Source organism: Pteropus alecto, unplaced genomic scaffold (genome assembly GCF_000325575.1).
Source record: "Pteropus alecto unplaced genomic scaffold, ASM32557v1 scaffold94, whole genome shotgun sequence".
Taxonomy (NCBI): domain Eukaryota; kingdom Metazoa; phylum Chordata; class Mammalia; order Chiroptera; family Pteropodidae; genus Pteropus; species Pteropus alecto.
In genome coordinates this window covers 12,836,267-12,852,871 of record NW_006437736.1, presented here as the reverse complement: position 1 = coordinate 12,852,871, position 16,605 = coordinate 12,836,267, and the positions used below count along the sequence as shown (strand labels likewise).

The following is a 16,605-nucleotide window of genomic DNA, read 5'->3' as shown; positions in this document are numbered from 1 at the left end:
GGGTGACTAAGCATGCCTGCCTGCCCAGCGTGCTGGCAGTGGGGCAGAACCACCAGTGCCTGGAGGATCGTGTGCAGAGCATGCTGGGAGTGGAGCAGAACCAGCAGTGCCCGGAAGGCCGTGTGCAAAGCATGCTGGGAGGGGGGCAAAACCCAGCAGTGCCCCGACCGGCCATGTGCAGAGCATGCTGGGAGTGGAGCAGAACCAGCAGTGCCCGGAAGGCCGTGTGCAAAGCATGCTGGGAGTGGGGCAAAACCCAGCAGTGCCCCGACCGGCCATGTGCAGAGCATGCTGGGAGTGGAGCAGAACCAGCAGTGCCGGGACTGGCCGTGAGCAGGGCATGCTGGGAGTGGGTGGCTGCACCCATCAGCCAAGCCTCCAGCACCCATGCCTGAGATGACAAGACGCCCGTCGTCAGATCTGGGGAGAGGTGGCAGGAGTAATATTCCTCTCCTGGCACTTCTTTTCCCCAGGATTACTGTGGCAGTAACCCTGGGACCTTCCGGATCCTGGTGGCGAATGAGGAGTGCGGCTACCCGTCAGTGAAATGCAAGAAGCGGGTCACCATCTTGGTGGAAGGAGGAGAGATTGAACTGTTTGATGGGGAGGTGAGTGCCAGCCCCCTCCGCTCCCCACTCAGGCCCCTTTGTTCTTCTCTCAGCTTGCGAAGAATGTGTGCTGAGCATTGGTTTAGAACTCGTGTGAATGGAATATTGTGCAGCCATGAAGGAGCATATGAGGTGGGAACTATATTATCTGACCTCATATTTTATAAGAGGAACAAGTTACAGGTGGATATGTATAGCATGACTGCATTTTAGTAAAATAAGGCGCAGAGATATGTGTGGAGAAGGGTGTGCAACTCTATCTGCATAAGCATAGCAAGAATCAGTGCTTGCCTTTGGAGGGTGGAGTGAGATCCGCCGACGAGAGGGCTTTGCCTTTTTTGTATATGTATGTATGTAATACATATATGTAAAATAAATTATATATACATATATACACACATATGTAATTATGTATCTTTTGATGGTGTTTGGGGGGTTTTTACTTTTATGTTTTCAATTTTTTCAGATAAATCTTTTTAAAAAGCTCAAAAGAACAGTAGACTGATTCAGTCCCTGTGTACTAAGAGCTTTGACGTGGTTCTTAGAAGGGTATCACCGAGAGTCACCGAGATCTTGTTTACGATGCTGACCTCAGGCTCACCCTGAGATTCTGACTTGTAGGTCTGGTTAAGGCCCAGGACCCCGCGTCTGAAGTGGCGGGCAGTCCCTAGCCCACAGTTTCGGTTCCGCCGGTCTGACTATGTCCAGCACTAGGGAGACCCAGGGTCCGGACTCATGCCTGTCCTGTTATCTTCATTTTGTTCTGTGGTCTCAGCCCACATCCCCCGCACCACCCCCCGCCCCCGCCCCACCATCTTGCATGTACCACCGCTGTTGCCAAAAGATTCTCCTTCATGTGGAAGCAAACTGCTTAGCAAGCGTGACCTACAGACTGGGTCAGCAGTGCAGCTCCTTTTCAAAGAACAGCTCAACTTAGGACAGAGGACAGTGGTGACATTGAGTAGGAGGTGTGCAGGTGATTAGCTCTGCATATTGTATGTCACTAAGAAGAGGACCTTTGCAAAGGGATGACAGCATCCGCCTCATTTTACAAATTAGCCAAGCTGCTGGAATGGGCTCAGGATTCAGCACTGGCAACGATTCAGCCAGTCAAGGACTCAGGTCAGAGTCCCACAAACTGAAATCTGCGATTCCCATCGCTAAGGCTGAGCTCCTCAGCCTCCCTGCTCTGTCAGCCCCGACTCCTGATGACAGTGACTCTGGGGAGTGGATGGTGGGGGAAGGAAAGAAGAGAGTCCAGCGCCAATTTTTGTAAAGGGGTAGATTATTGAATCAATTGCCTAGAGATGCTTAAAATCATTGCCACATTAAAAACATATTTAGGGGGCAGCATGTATTTAATGATCAAATATCATAAAGTTCTTTTTTGTGAAGTGATGGATGATCTTCTGCTAGTTGGTTTCCTTGTATTTTTAATATCATAATTATGGTTTTGCCGCCACCTCTATTTTTGTCCCTTAGAAGATTCTTGGAGAGTGGTAGGCAAGATGGACACAGGCAGGCATATTATAGGCTTGTGGTTCCGGAGGGCCATGGAGACAGGCATGGGTATGGAGCAGGGGTAGGAGATGGATGTCGTGCCCGTCCATTCCTTTCCTGTCTCACGCTTTGTCCTCCTTCAGGTCAATGTGAAGAGGCCCATGAAGGATGAAACTCACTTTGAGGTGGTAGAGTCTGGCCGGTACATCATTCTGCTGCTGGGCAAGGCTCTCTCTGTGGTCTGGGACCGCCATCTGGGCATCTCTGTGGTCCTGAAGCAGACATTCCAGGTCAGTGGACTTCCTCTACTTCCTCCTCATCTTGTCTGTGACTTGTTGGGAACTTCCTCTGCTTCCTGAGTAGCAGGAAGTAGACACTACCCCTCTTACCATCTCAGGGGAAGGCAGGTGGTCATCTAGTCAAGACTCCCTTCTTATTCAAATAAGACCACGGACTCGAAGTGTAGAGTTAGCCTCAGCTGTTTCCTCGGGCTCTGCATGTGGGAGGGATTGAGGGCCTGCTACTTCTGTAGACAATTCTTTGACTGGCTTTGCTAGGTATGCAGTTTACATCCTCAAAAAGAAGGAAACAAAAGATTGGGCAATAGTTTTCCTTAAGGTTTCTTAACCGAAAGAGGCGAATCAATCATGCACAATATTAAGAACACTGCAAGGTATTCTGGGTGAGCCATAGGCCAGAGCCATTTCGAGAGCCCTTTGTGAAACTGCTCACAACCTACTTTTGAGGAGGCTTACAGTATTGCCTAGGTTCCAACAGTTTATTGGGACTTCATTTTCTCTAACTGGCATATATGGGACAAGAGCTCTGTCTACACTGGTGGCTGATTTCATCTCAGCAGGAGGGACCACCACAGCATTTCCGAGAGCACCATTCATTTCCAGCCGTACTGGCGTGAGGCTGCCCTGCCCTTCTCATGGCAGTGCATTCCATTTCTGGAAAACAAATCCTTACTGAGCGCCTATTATGTGTCAAGCACTATCCTAGGCAGTGTGGATACAGCAGGGGAAAACTTTATCTACCTATATCTATGAATATATACGCACACATATCCATGTACATATATGCGTATGTACATATCTTAACCCTTGTATTAGATTTCCACGGCTGCTATAACAATGACCATAAACTTAGTGCTTAAAAACAGCAACACAAATTTATTATCTTTTGTTTCTGGAGGTCAGAAGTCTAAAACTGGTCAGCAGGGCTGAGTTCCTTCTGGAGATGTTAGGGAAGAATCTGGTTCCTTGTCTTTGTCCCAAGGCAGGTCTTCAACCGTGTTGTAAGAGCATAGCACTTTTTCTTTTCCAGGCCAAATATTCCCAGTTCTTTCCATAGTTTTTATGTCACGGTTCCCATCCATTCAATAATTACCTGTTTAAGACTTGTATACTGACACTCTAGTAAACGAACACAAATAAGATGTTATGTCGGCCTTGGGGGCATTTGGTAAACATCAAAATCCTGGCCAGCCTGCTTTGAATGGGTTACAGTTCTCCACGTAAGGGACTCACCCGTCCATAGTAAAGTTGGACTAGAATGTTCTCTCCTCAGACCTTTCTGTTTTCATTGATGTGATGTTGAACCAGCTCCTCTCTCTGTGCAGACCCTGATTAGGGAGGGTGATGGTTTATCCTGGAGGTACCAGGGCCAAGCCTGCCTGATTCCTGGAGGTACCAGGGCCAAACTCTGCCCTTGGCTGACTGTTGGACATGGACAGGTCGTCTCTCTTTGTGAATGACTTTTTTTTCCCTTGACTTTAAAATGGGGTCGGTGAAGAAGCCTGAGAAAAAGACTTGGCCAGAACACCCTGGTCTCCATCTGGGTCTCCATCCTCATCCCTTCTTCTGCAGACGAGCCTGCCTTCTTTGCTCTCTGGAACCCTCTTTTTCCTGAACCAGAATTTCCCCTGAGGTTTGCAATGCTCGGGCTCTTGATTTGTCCCTCAGGAGCAGGTGTGCGGCCTCTGTGGGAATTTTGATGGCATCCAGAACAACGACTTCACCAGCAGCAATCTCAGAGTGGAGGAGGACCCCGTGGACTTCGGGAATTCCTGGAAAGTGAGCCCGCAGTGTGCCGACACCAGGAAAGTAAGTCTGAGGTCTCCGCGTGGGCCGTGGGTGGTTGGTATGAACTGCAGTGGCGGCAGCGCTCAGAGAGAGGGTCTCGGATCCTTCTGGGTTGACGGTTTGGGTCCATCTATGTACTCTTGCCCGGATCCCCAGGTGTCATTGGACTCATCCCCTGCCACCTGCCACAACAACATCAGGAAGCAGACGATGGTGGATTCCTCCTGTCGGATCCTCACCAGTGACATTTTCCAGGACTGCAACAAGCTGGTGAGGGCCGTGGGGGTAACTGGACGCAGAGAGTGCTGAGGGCTGGCCAACAGCTTGGCACTCGGAGCGCGAGCTTCTGATCGTGGGCACTGCCTTGGAGCCTTTGAAATGACCTGCATCAGATCACCCTGTTGCTCCCTTCCTTGGCTTCAGGCTGGGAAACAGAAAGGTTAATCGACCGTTTGTGAGGAGAGCAAAGCCTGGCAAAGCATTTTTCTTCTACACGAGGCACAGCTCTTCGGGCCCCAGTCTTAGGGTTTGTTTCCCATGAACTATCTTGTCTTCAACACTAGAGCCAGGGGTTTCACTTTCCACTTACCTGACTCTGTCTTCAGACCCATGCTCTCCACCCCTGACCGCTTAAAACCCTTTCGCTCCTAGGTCTTACCTCACAGGAACCCTTGTCTTCAGGGATTGTGAGCCCCCATTTTGTGGCTTGTTTTTGTGTCTTTATCTCAAATGGTGGTTAGGAATTTTCTAGACAAGGATAAATGCAATTTCTGTCTCTGTATGAATGTAAATACACACACTGCTCTGCAGCACCACCAACGTGAGTGTGACTGGTCGAATACCTGTATCTCAGCTCTTTCTTTCCACACAATGAGTTTTAGTCCCCAAGGACTCAGAAGGATATTCAGGAGCCCCTGGTTTGGTGGGAATCCCGGGCATCTGAGTCAGAAGAGTGAAGACGGTGAGAGGACTCACGGGAATCGGGATTGTTGGAAGGTCTTGGGAGCAATGACCCACTTAATGTCTGAATTCACTTCTTCCACAATGACCCTGAAAAAGGCGGTGCGTGTAGTGGTGTGTTTGGGGACAAGGGAAAGCAGGAAGTAGTTACTGTGATCGAAGACGGATGGTGGGTGGGCCACCCCTCCATGCAGGTTTGGACCCAGGGTTCAGGACTCCGGGCCGATCCTATTGTCCAGCATTCCAGCCCTCATCGGGGCAACTTGAGTGAGTCCTGATGTGTTTCCTCATTCTCTTTACTGAATGGAGGCAAGGAGAGTGACTAGCATGTGTGTGTGTGTGTTTGTGTCTATGTAAAAATACCTAAACACCCATGAGGTTGGGAGTGGATTATGAGGATGGATGGATGACTGAGCAGGTAAACAGATGGATAGAAAGGAATGTTCTTTTGAAAAATTCTTAGGCACGTCTATTCTATGAAGGGCTGGCAAAAGTGCTTTATTCAACATTTCTTGCTGGAATACAGATGAGAAGCTAGGAAATTCTGCCTTCTTATCCATCCCCTCATTGGAACCACTGACCTGCATTTCTTCTGCTACCCTGGAGCCCCTTTCCCCTACTCTGACCACCAGAACACTTCTACCCAGACCAGCAGCCAGAGAGTCTGGTCCTAGGCCTAGGCCACCCTGCGGCTCCCTTGCAGGTGGATCCTGAGCCATTCCTGGATGTTTGCATCTATGACACCTGCTCTTGTGAGTCCATTGGGGACTGTGCCTGCTTCTGTGACACCATCGCTGCCTATGCCCATGTGTGTGCCCAGCACGGCAAGGTGGTGACCTGGAGGACAGCCACGTTGTGCCGTGAGTCCTGATGTCCGTCATGGTCTCAGACACCTTCCCCTCAACCCTCATGTATCTAGATTTGAAGACCTTAAAGCAGGGCGTGGGAAGACCCCTTCAAGGGAGAGAAGGCAGAGTCTAGTACGGGGATGGATGTCAGAGGGCTGAAGGGGGTTAAGACATTGATGTGGGGGAGGATGGACAGGGGTCGAAGGCATTAATATGTAGAGACTTCTGGAGAAATTCTGGAAGAGGGAGAATAGGGAACAGTGATGAAGAGAAGAAGGAAGTCAATATATGTTTTTAATTAGATACTATTGTTTGCCAATATGAGCGATCACCTCATACATTTATGTAGACTCTTTCTTCCTCAGGTGTTAAGAAGTTGATTGTTTTTATGTGAAAAACTGACTCAGAACCTCTGGGTTCCTGGTTTAGTTGCTTTAAAAGTCCAGAAGTCTCTCATATTGGTGACTCTTGTCATTCCTTAGTTCCCCGATGTAATCATCACCTGCCCTGAAGCCATCAGCACGGCTGGTCTCCCCACCGTCTCTCCGGGGCCGTTGGTACAGTCTTGGCTTCTCAGGTGGCACACGACTGCCTGTGTTTTAATGGTTGTGCTCATTTCTTCTGTCTCCACAGCACAGAGCTGTGAGGACAGGAATCTCCGGGAGAATGGGTATGAGTGTGAGTGGCGCTATAACAGCTGCGCTCCCGCCTGTCCTGTCACGTGCCAGCACCCCGAGCCACTGGCGTGCCCTGTGCAGTGTGTGGAGGGCTGCCATGCGCACTGCCCTCCAGGTAAGCCACGTGCCCCTGGGTGGGGAAGGCGATTCCTTGCCCCGCTTTATCCCAGCCTCGGCCAGCGGTGCCCTGTCCCCAGCCCCACCGCTCTCTCTGGGCTCTGTTTTCAGTATCTTTTCATCAGAGCCTGGCCAGCTATGATTTTTGTCAGGCTGAGCTCCTGTGTAATGCTCCGTATGCCTATTTATGGGTTTATCATCTAGAGCAGCACTTTGTGCTTTCCGATAGAACTTTCTGCAGTGATGGGAATGTTCTATTGAAATGTGGCTTGTGTGTCTGAGGAACCGAATTTTCAGTTTTATTTCATGTTAATTTAATTTAAGTCTAACTAGCAACCTGTGGTTACTGGCTACTGTATTGGACAGTACAGACCTAGCCGTATCAAATAAAGTCTTCAGTAGAGTAAAAAGACCCTTGGAGGTTTCATTTGTGCTGAGGCTTGGGGATGGTGAGGTAGGATGATAGAATCCCCCCACCCACTTTTCAGAGGAAGAACTCAAGGCCCGGAGAAGGAAGGTTGCTCCCTAAGTGGTGACCTTTGGGGAGGCAGGCAGAACAGGCCCCTTTAGCTAAAGGTGAATCTTCCTTGCGGGAAAGGTCTTCCTTGGCTCCTAATGAGAGTTTTCTCATGCAGGGAAAATCCTGGATGAGCTTTTGCAGACCTGCATCTACCCCGAAGATTGCCCCACATGTGAGGTGGCCGGCCAACGCTTAGCCCCTGGAAAGAAAATCACCTTGAACCCCAGTGATCCTAAGCACTGTCAGATCTGGTAAAACCTGATTTTTGAAGTATGAGTCTTACCATCTTCTCGGGGGGCCTGCTCAGATGTGTAGGTTTGGGAACAACTTGCTTGCTATGCAAGTTGAGAGGTGGAATGTTTTTGTTTAGTTTGTATCCCTTTCTTTAAGGACAGACTAGATTGCTTCCCCAGGAAATATCTCTTAAGAGGGTTAGGCTTTTAAACCTCTTCTCACTGAAGGAAGGGTGAGGTCTCTTACTGTCCCAGGTGGTCACATCTGGTCTGGGACAGGCATCTATGAAAGTCAGGTTTCTTTTTCACTGGAGGTGGGGATGCAGGGGAGAAAAGTGAGGCAGACCCCTGACCTCTCAGTGTAAAGAGACACCTCAGGGCCACAGCCAAGGTCCCAGGACATGGCCTTTGTAATTGCAAGGGAGGACACTTGTCACTGCACCCTGGGTTCTCACCCAATTGCCTCTGGGAACTGGCCTTTGGAGAGGTGAGAAAGAGTCCTGAGGGTGAGCACGGAGCTTTCTGAAGTCCTGCTCCTAAGTAGGAAACATGTATTCAGATGTTGATACATTCCACACTGCTCCTTATGGGAACTTAAACTTGAGAACTTAAAGTCACTGGGGATGGGGCTGTGGCCACAGCTGCCAGAGTCAGATCCTGCCGCCACCATCTGTACAAACAAGAGTGAACACTGCCCGGGGTGAGTGTTCTAGCAAACACAGGAAACTAGAAAGTATGTCACTCAATGCACTGCTAACCAAGAATTGAAGCAATAAATCGTGTGGACCATGAGGAAGGAGGAATTAACTTCCCAGTAAGACCCTGCCTGTCCACTCTACCTATGCTGAAATGGAGACTGTGAGGAATAAAGAGTGGGGTGAGCCCAGTGTTGGTGTGGGGCTCCCAGCCACAGGGCTTGAGCGTGGAGAGCATCTCCCCACCGCCCTCCACTGGCACTGAGGCGGGGGGCAGCACCTGGGGCACATACCGCAGCTTCAGACAGGTGTGGACAGTTTCAAAGGAGCAAACTGGGGCACCATCTGGGAAGCAGGCCGTCGGGGACACTTCCCAGGGCTCAGGGCACAGCTGCCCTTTTGGCCTTCCTGGGGGTGCCGAAGGCAAGTCGTCTCAAAGGCCAGGAGTTCACAGGGGAGAAGGTCCCAGCCTGGATTTCACTTGCGGTCTGGCATGCTGTCCCACTTCCCAGGACACTGGTGAAAGGAAGGGACCAGAAAGGACTGCCAGTTTGGACCGGTAATGCAGGCATTCGTGTGTGGGGCAAGCCCTCTGCTAAAGACTCATGGTATGCGATGGGCCAGGCGCAGGTCCTAGCCAGTCCCTGGCACGTCGGATGCTCTCCAGATGTCCACTGCAGGAATGAATGAATGAGCCTCTGTCTTTTCTCTTGTCTAACAGCTTGGAGACCCCCCCGACATACCATTCCTAAGTGCTTTGTTCTGCTAGATAAAGCTGGGAATTTGCACCATTATTCATCTTTTCAAAATGGTTTTAGTCCAGTTTTTCCTTTCTTCCTTAAGACTCAACATATTAAACATGATACAAAATTCATACGATTTAAATTCTGTTATACTAAGTACTGTAAAGCATTTATCTTCAGTAGAACATTTACAAGTCCTGGCCAGTGTCACCATTTTAGAGCAATATTTGTCTTTGGAGATACTTGGCAGAAAGTTTGGATTATAATTAAATATTTATATTGCTAGAGATATAGGTTGAAAAGAAATCAACTCTGAATGGCTGATGGTTAGTATAGAAGCAAGAAAGATTCTTTTTTAGGTCCTAGAATTAAGGAAAGCCTTTGCTGTGTGTGTGTGTGTGTGTGTGTGTGTGTGTGCGCGCGCGCGCGTGTGTGTGGTGGGGGAGGGGTGCTATCTGTAGACATGCATTAACAAGCGATGTCTCGCTTGGGTGGAGAGTGATCCATGGGAGCTTGGTTCAGGTGGGCCAGGCAGGCAGGTCTATGGGAGGAATATGTGCGATGGTTCTGAGAAGGGCCGAGAAGTGCTCAGAGCTTCTTCCTGAACCATTTCCATTCCTCTCCATCTGCTGCAGTCACTGCGATGGTGTTAACCTCACCTGTGAAGCCTGCGGGGAACCTGGAGGCCTAGACGTGCCCCCCACGGAAGTCCCAGGCAGCCCCACCACCCCGTATGTGGAGGACACCCCGGAGCCGCCCCTGCACGACTTCTACTGCAGCAAGCTGCTGGATCTGGTCTTCCTGCTGGACGGCTCCAACAAGCTGTCCGAGGCCGAGTTCGAGGTGCTGAAGGTCTTTGTGGTGGGCATGATGGAGCGCCTGCACATCTCCCAGAAGCGGATCCGCGTGGCTGTGGTGGAGTATCATGACGGCTCTCACGCCTACCTCGAGCTCAGGGAGCGGAAGCGGCCCTCAGAGCTACGGCGTATCGCCAGCCAGGTGAAGTACGCGGGCAGCTCGGTGGCCTCCACCAGTGAGGTCCTCAAGTACACGCTCTTCTAAATCTTCAGCAAGATCGACCGCCCCGAGGCCTCCCGCATTGTCCTGCTCCTCACGGCCAGCCAGGAGCCCCCGAAGCTGGCCCGGAACTTGGTCCGCTATGTCCAGGGCCTGAAGAAGAAGAAGGTCATCGTGGTCCCAGTGGGCATTGGGCCCCACGCCAACCTCAAGCAGATCCGCCTCATCGAGAAGCAGGCCCCCGAGAACAAGGCCTTTGTGCTCAGTGGTGTGGACGAGCTGGAGCAGCGGAGGGACGAGATTATCAGCTACCTCTGTGACCTTGCCCCTGAAGTGCCCGGCCCTACTCAGCCCCCACCTGTGGCCCAAGTCACCATGGGTCCAGAGCTCTTGGGGGTTTTGTCCGAGGGACCCAAGAGAAACTCCATGGTTCTGGACGTGGTGTTTGTTCTGGAGGGGTCGGACAAAATCGGCGAGGCCAATTTCAACAGGAGCAAGGAGTTCATGGAGGAGGTGATCCAGCGGATGGATGTGAGCCAGGACAGCATCCACGTCATGGTGCTGCAGTACTCCTACGTGGTGACCGTGGAGTCCACCTTCCTTGAGGCACAGTCCAAGGGGGACATCCTGCAGCGGGTGCGGGAGATCCGCTACCGGGGCGGCAACAGGACCAACACGGGGCTAGCCCTGCAGTACTTGTCTGAACACAGCTTCTCCGCCAGCCAGGGGGACCGGGAGCAGGCGCCTAACCTGGTCTACATGGTCACGGGGAACCCCGCCTCCGACGAGATCAAACGGATGCCTGGAGACATCCAGGTGGTGCCCATTGGAGTGGGTCCTCAGGCTGACGTGCAGGAGCTGGAGAGGATCGGCTGGCCCAATGCCCCCATCCTCATCCAGGACTTTGAGACACTCCCCCGAGAGGCTCCAGATCTGGTGCTGCAGATGTGCTGCTCTGGAGAGGGGCTGCAGATCCCCACCCTCTCCCCCGCCCCAGGTATGCTGGGTCTTGTGCAGGAGCCAGGCAGGGGGTGGCCTTGGTGGATATGTGACCCTTGGGTTCTAATCCTGGCTCCCCTGGTCTGTGCCTTTGGTCACATGCTGCCTTCAGAGTACCTGTGTCCTCACATCCCAGGCAGGGAGATGCATCTGTGACCCTTTATTGGGGAGCTTTCCTTGTGGATTCAAAGGTAACGCAAGTCTATTGTTAAAATTTAAACAATGCCAAATGTGTGGAGTAAAAAATATGCCTTTATCACTCAGCCTTATGTCCACCTAACCCCGTTCCCTGCCTCAGAGGTAATCTGTCAAATTTGATGGCTACCAGCTTTTTCACCACATTGGATGGGGACAGTTATTCTAAGCAACTGACATACCCTGGGACAATTTCAGGGAGTTAGGTCACAGGTAGCAGATTAAGTCCTTGGATTCTGGAGCCATACTGCCTTAGTTTGAATTTCACCTCTACCACTTACCAGCTGGGTAATTTGGGGCAATTTTTGGGGTAATAATTTTTGGTTCATTTTCAGCAAGAACCTCTGTTTAGATCAGCCGCCTTATCTAAAATGGGGATAATAACAGTACTTCTAAAATGTTTAGAACAATTCCTGCTCAAAAACACTTGCCACCTCTGCTATGATTGTTGCCTTCTTAACCGATACTACTGTCTGATCAGTTCCTAGTTCTTGAACATCTTTATTCGGTGTGTTTGGGACCATCCCGGAATAACTAGCCTTCTTCTAATGTCTCTTGATCCTCACACTTGTTATCAGTGCCTTTGTTTCTTTGTTCTTATTTTAATCAGGGCCACAGATTTACTTATGTTCTTATGATATTTCTGCAGAGGAAAACAGTAATAGCATCATCTTCTCAGATATCAGAATGGTGTTTGGGCCAGAGTTTGTTTCCTCACTGTGATCGTGACTCTGTGCCTGAACAGTGACACAAGCCCTGGGCATTTGTCATTGACATACCTTACAGCCCTTACCTACTCATGAGACCCAAGAAGATACCAGCTGATTCTCCAGGGATCTGCTGCTACGCCATTTCCTTTTGCCTTCTCCCCTTTTCGCTGCTCCAGTATTTCATGCAATTCTAGAAGAGTTGCAGCCTCCTGTTACTGAGGGAGCAGATGCCTCTTGCTTCCATCCGGAGGCATGTAAACTGCCTTTAGGTGGCACTGGGGTTTTCCCAATGCCTCCAAACCTGGGGCACTCATGGGCCCCCTCCCCCCTCCCCAGCCCATATGTCGTCATTCATGCAGGACCATGGAGAACACTCCCTTTGGTGGTGGCCACATGGTCAGTGGTGCCCTGCATGCTTGCTCATTGAATGCAGGTGTCTGCTGCAGTGGCCAGTCCCCTTGCTGGCACTGCACACTCCCCTTCCCGGTCTCTTTGCAGACTGTGGCCAGGCCCTGGATGTGGTCCTTCTCCTGGACGGCTCCTCTGGCTTTCCAGCTTCTGAATTTGACGAAATGAAGAGTTTTGCCAAGGCTTTCATTTCAAAAGCCAATATAGGTGAGTGATGAGCCCGAAGGTGCAGGTTAGGAAGGGGCTCTTTCTGGGGCTCCACCTGTTCCCAAGCATGATTTCGTGTTGATTTCCCATCAGGGCCTCAGCTCACGCAGGTGTCAGTGCTGCAGTATGGAAGCATCACCACCATCGACGTGCCGTGGAACGTGGCCCAGGAGAAGGCCCATTTACTGAGCCTCGTGGACTTTATGCAGCGGGAGGGAGGCCCCAGCCAAATTGGTAACGTGGTGCCGTGGGCGGGATTACAGGGGCTGCACCTGGTCCTAATTTTTGGCATAAGTAACCGAGTGACCTTGGCCAGTCACTTTGCTCCTTGGCCTTAGTATTTTCCCTATAAATCGAAGGCCTAGATGTTCTTCCAGGTTTCGTCCAGATCTCCGAGTCTCTGAATCATTCCATTTTGGTGACCTAAGGACCCACTTGGAGACAGGATGCCCAGCTGGCTTCAGAAATGCCACTTCCCGTGGTCAGGACTGACCCGGTGTGGCTTATTCTCCATTATCAGGGGATGCGTTGGGCTTTGCTGTGCGATACATCACTTCTGAAATCCATGGTGCCAGGCCTGGAGCCTCTAAGGCAGTGGTCATCCTGGTCACGGATGTCTCTACGGATTCAGTGGCTGCAGCAGTCGATGCCGCCAGATCCAACCGTAAGTGTTCAGTGTCCAGTCCCGAGACTGCGGAGCTGCTAGAGCATTGAAAGTGGGCTGGCGTTACTTGCGGACGTCCTGGCTGATTATAAATGCTTAATACCCATGTGTGGCCTGGTTTCAAACAGCAGGAAATTGTCCATTCTCTGTGTTTTTTTTGGACAGTTATTACCAAGCAGTAATAAATGTATCTATCTTTCACTTGTCTGCATGCTTTACATTGTGACTTTTAATTGCTCCATATTTTCTCTCGGTGTCCAGGGGTGGGTTGTACCTCATACCTTTCCTTTTTAAAGGTGGTCTCCTGGTCTCTCACCACTCTCCCATGTCTGAGGCCAGAGTGGTTCACTGTGGGGTCCTGAGAACCATCAGGGACTTTTACGTATTCAGAGCCCTTTACTAGTACCAGCCTAATAGGCTGGGGGTGGGGGTGGGGGGTCAGGTGGCATAGGATGGACGAGAGGCAAAGGCTGCTGCTTCAGAAAGGGGATGATACAGGCATGACCCAGCCGTGGTGTCCCATAAGAACTTGTGCTGTGAATATCAACAGAGTGTGAACCAGGACAGGTGTCCTGGTGCCAAGGGAGGGCCAGGTGAGAGGAATGACGTTAAGTCCTCTCATGGCCACCTGGAGAATTGTTTGTTCATCTTTCAGATCCTTGTTCTGGAGTTACCCTTTCTCTGATGTCTTCTTGAGAGTTGTTCCCTCCTTTTTCTGTACCACGTTGGAACTGCTCAAAATGTGCAAATCACATTGTATTTATTTGTTACACATCTGTTTGTTGCACAAACTGGGAGTTCTTAGAAGGCAAGGGCAAAATCTTGCTTATTTTTTGTATCATCTGTGCATGATGCACAAAATAGGGTCCATTTAATGTTTGTTGAATGAATGAATTTGACATGTTTATGTAATCTATTATTTTAGGGAAAAGGACCCTAAAAGGGAAAAGATGTGTGTGTGTGTGTGTATATATATATACATATACATTTGGATGATATAACTAGCTTATAAGAGCTGAAAAGTTGCTAGCAGAAAACCAGCTCTAACCTTAAGCAAATTGGAAATACCTAGAACTTTCTGGAGAACTAATCGTAGGAATTTTAGGATGGAGACTTTTCTTCTTTAGTATTAAGGCTCCAAAGAAAGACTTTTATCAGGAAAGAAAGCAATTATGGCCTGGAGGAAACAGACATGACCTAGGGCAAGTCATATAACTATTTGGAGCCTCAGTTTCTCATCTGTAAATAAGCATGCACATACTCTGGATCAGCCCTGAGACATTTTCTCTGATCTCAGTCAGTGTTATGGGTCTAAATACATGTGTACACCACTGACTTCAAAATTCCTGTCTCCAGCTTGGATCTCTCAACCTCAATTCCATCTAGATGTTCTAACAGGCAACTCAATATAAAGTGAACTCCATCCTCTCTCTCTTGGATTATTGTAATGTCTTTCTAACTGGAACCCCAGCTTCCACCCTTGTCCCTTGTGGTTCATAATCGACATAGCAGCTGTAGCGACCCTTCAGCTCGTGTCACTCTTCCGCTCCAGTCCTGGCCAGCTTTCCATTCATTCAGAGAAGGTGTTAAGTCCTTACCGTGGCCTGTGAAGCTCTGCACGATCTATGCCCCACTCCCTCTCTTGTTTGCCCTGCTGCAGCCTCCCTGGCGTATGCATTGTACTTTTGCTCTGAGGCCTTTGCACTCACTGTCCCTCTGCTTGGATATCCTCTTGGCCCATTCCATCCTCACTTCAGGTCACTGCTCAAATGTCGTCTCTTCACTGAACTCTTCTCCAACCACCTTGTATGAAACAATAACTCCCACTCCTACCCCTGGGCACTATTGTCATCCGTATCCCATTTTGTTTCTTCCTGAGCACTGTCCATATCTGAAATGCTGGATACTTCTTTGTGTATTTGCTGTCTGTGTCTCCCAGTGTTAGCTCCCTGAGAACAGGCACTTCGTCTGCTTCGTTCACTGTGTCTGGCACAGAGGAGGAGATCTTTAACATTTGTGGACTGACTGACTATCCCTCCTCACAGGATATGTGCCTGTGACCAGATGCTGGGTATAGCTTCAGGCCAGCCCATTTTGAGTCTACCTGACCAAAGCAGGTCAACACAGACCCTTTCTTGTTCCACTGCTAACTCTAGGAGTGACGGTGTTCCCCATTGGAATTGGGGATCGGTACGACATGGCCCAGCTGAGGATCTTAGCAGGCCCAGACGCCAGCTCCAACATAGTGAAGCTCCAGCGAATCGAAGACCTCACCCCCCTGGTCACCTTGGGCAATTCCTTCCTCCACAAGCTGTGTTCTGGTGAGTCTCAGAATATCTTTCTTACCCTGCTCAAAAAACCAAAACGAAAACAACAAAATCCATTCTAGAGACCCGAGGGTGCCCAGGCACAGGATTTGGCCTTGAATGAAGATTGCTACGTACACCCGGATCTTTACGTTTCTGCTCATGGAAAGTTTGTATTTCTAACCTCCATGGGGCTACGAGAAAGTTCTCTGTGTGTAGCTCTCCTTCCATCCTGTCTGTCTAACCTTTCACAGAGAAAAGCCATGCTTGCTTATGCATAGGGATCTTGGACGAGGAAGTGGAAGACAGAAGAGGGAACCTCAATATTCTGCAGATGATGGTCTTCTCTGTGAACTGTACCTACCTTCAGCACGACTATAAAGGGCTTCAGAAATACAATAACATAGAATCTAATATCAAAGTACCATAGTTTATGCTGACTTACTTTTAACTTTTTTTTTTAACCATATGCGATTTTCTGATATTGATATATATTCCTAATATAATTATCAGTGAGTCAAAACCTACTACAGAGTTATCTCTCTTTCCTCCTGGTAAGTCTTCGAGATCTCTTTCAAGTATTCAGAGTCTTGCCTCTTTTCCTCCCTACTCCTCCCACGGATCTACATATGAAAGAGGCAAAGGAGATACTGTGAAAAAGCTTTATGAACCGTAGTTTTTGCCATATTATCACTGTTGCTGTCATCATAATCATTAATAACCACAAAGCCTGCTTGAAGAACCACAAGATAGCTACCTGTATTTGGTGTACCTGCATCCTCACTGTTAAACCAACTCAGATTCTTTTCAGAGTTGACTTCAAGGACTAGCCCAGGTAGCCCGAGCAGACATTGTGAATGGCTTAGAATTTCTCGGGGATGGGTGGGAACTCAGATCTTATTGTGTTTGTTTCAGGGTTCGTTAGAGTTTGCATGGATGAGAATGGGAATGAGAAGAGGGTAAGTTATCTTCTGTTGACCTTGAAAGAAAGATCAGAAATGTATATTTGGGGCCCTTGTTCCTCCTAGTTAACTTTTCTCCTTTTGGTCTTGGTCCAATTCTCCTTCTTACCATTATATCTTACCATTATATCTTTTTTTTTTGTTTGTTT

The 16,605-nt window shown here is 49.4% G+C and overlaps 1 protein-coding gene across 1 annotated transcript in view; it reads left to right on the top strand.

The window, feature by feature from the left end:
- VWF (von Willebrand factor) overlaps positions 1–16,605 on the top strand; it is a 121,109-nt gene that overhangs the window by 63,033 nt on the left and 41,471 nt on the right. The window contains 13 exon segments of the mRNA XM_025048649.1: positions 474–608; positions 2,252–2,398; positions 4,076–4,216; positions 4,352–4,465; positions 5,859–6,015; positions 6,637–6,795; positions 7,433–7,568; positions 9,624–11,002; positions 12,408–12,524; positions 12,618–12,758; positions 13,045–13,188; positions 15,345–15,509; positions 16,410–16,453. Of these exon segments, the coding sequence (XP_024904417.1) occupies positions 474–608; positions 2,252–2,398; positions 4,076–4,216; positions 4,352–4,465; positions 5,859–6,015; positions 6,637–6,795; positions 7,433–7,568; positions 9,624–11,002; positions 12,408–12,524; positions 12,618–12,758; positions 13,045–13,188; positions 15,345–15,509; positions 16,410–16,453 (2,979 nt within the window).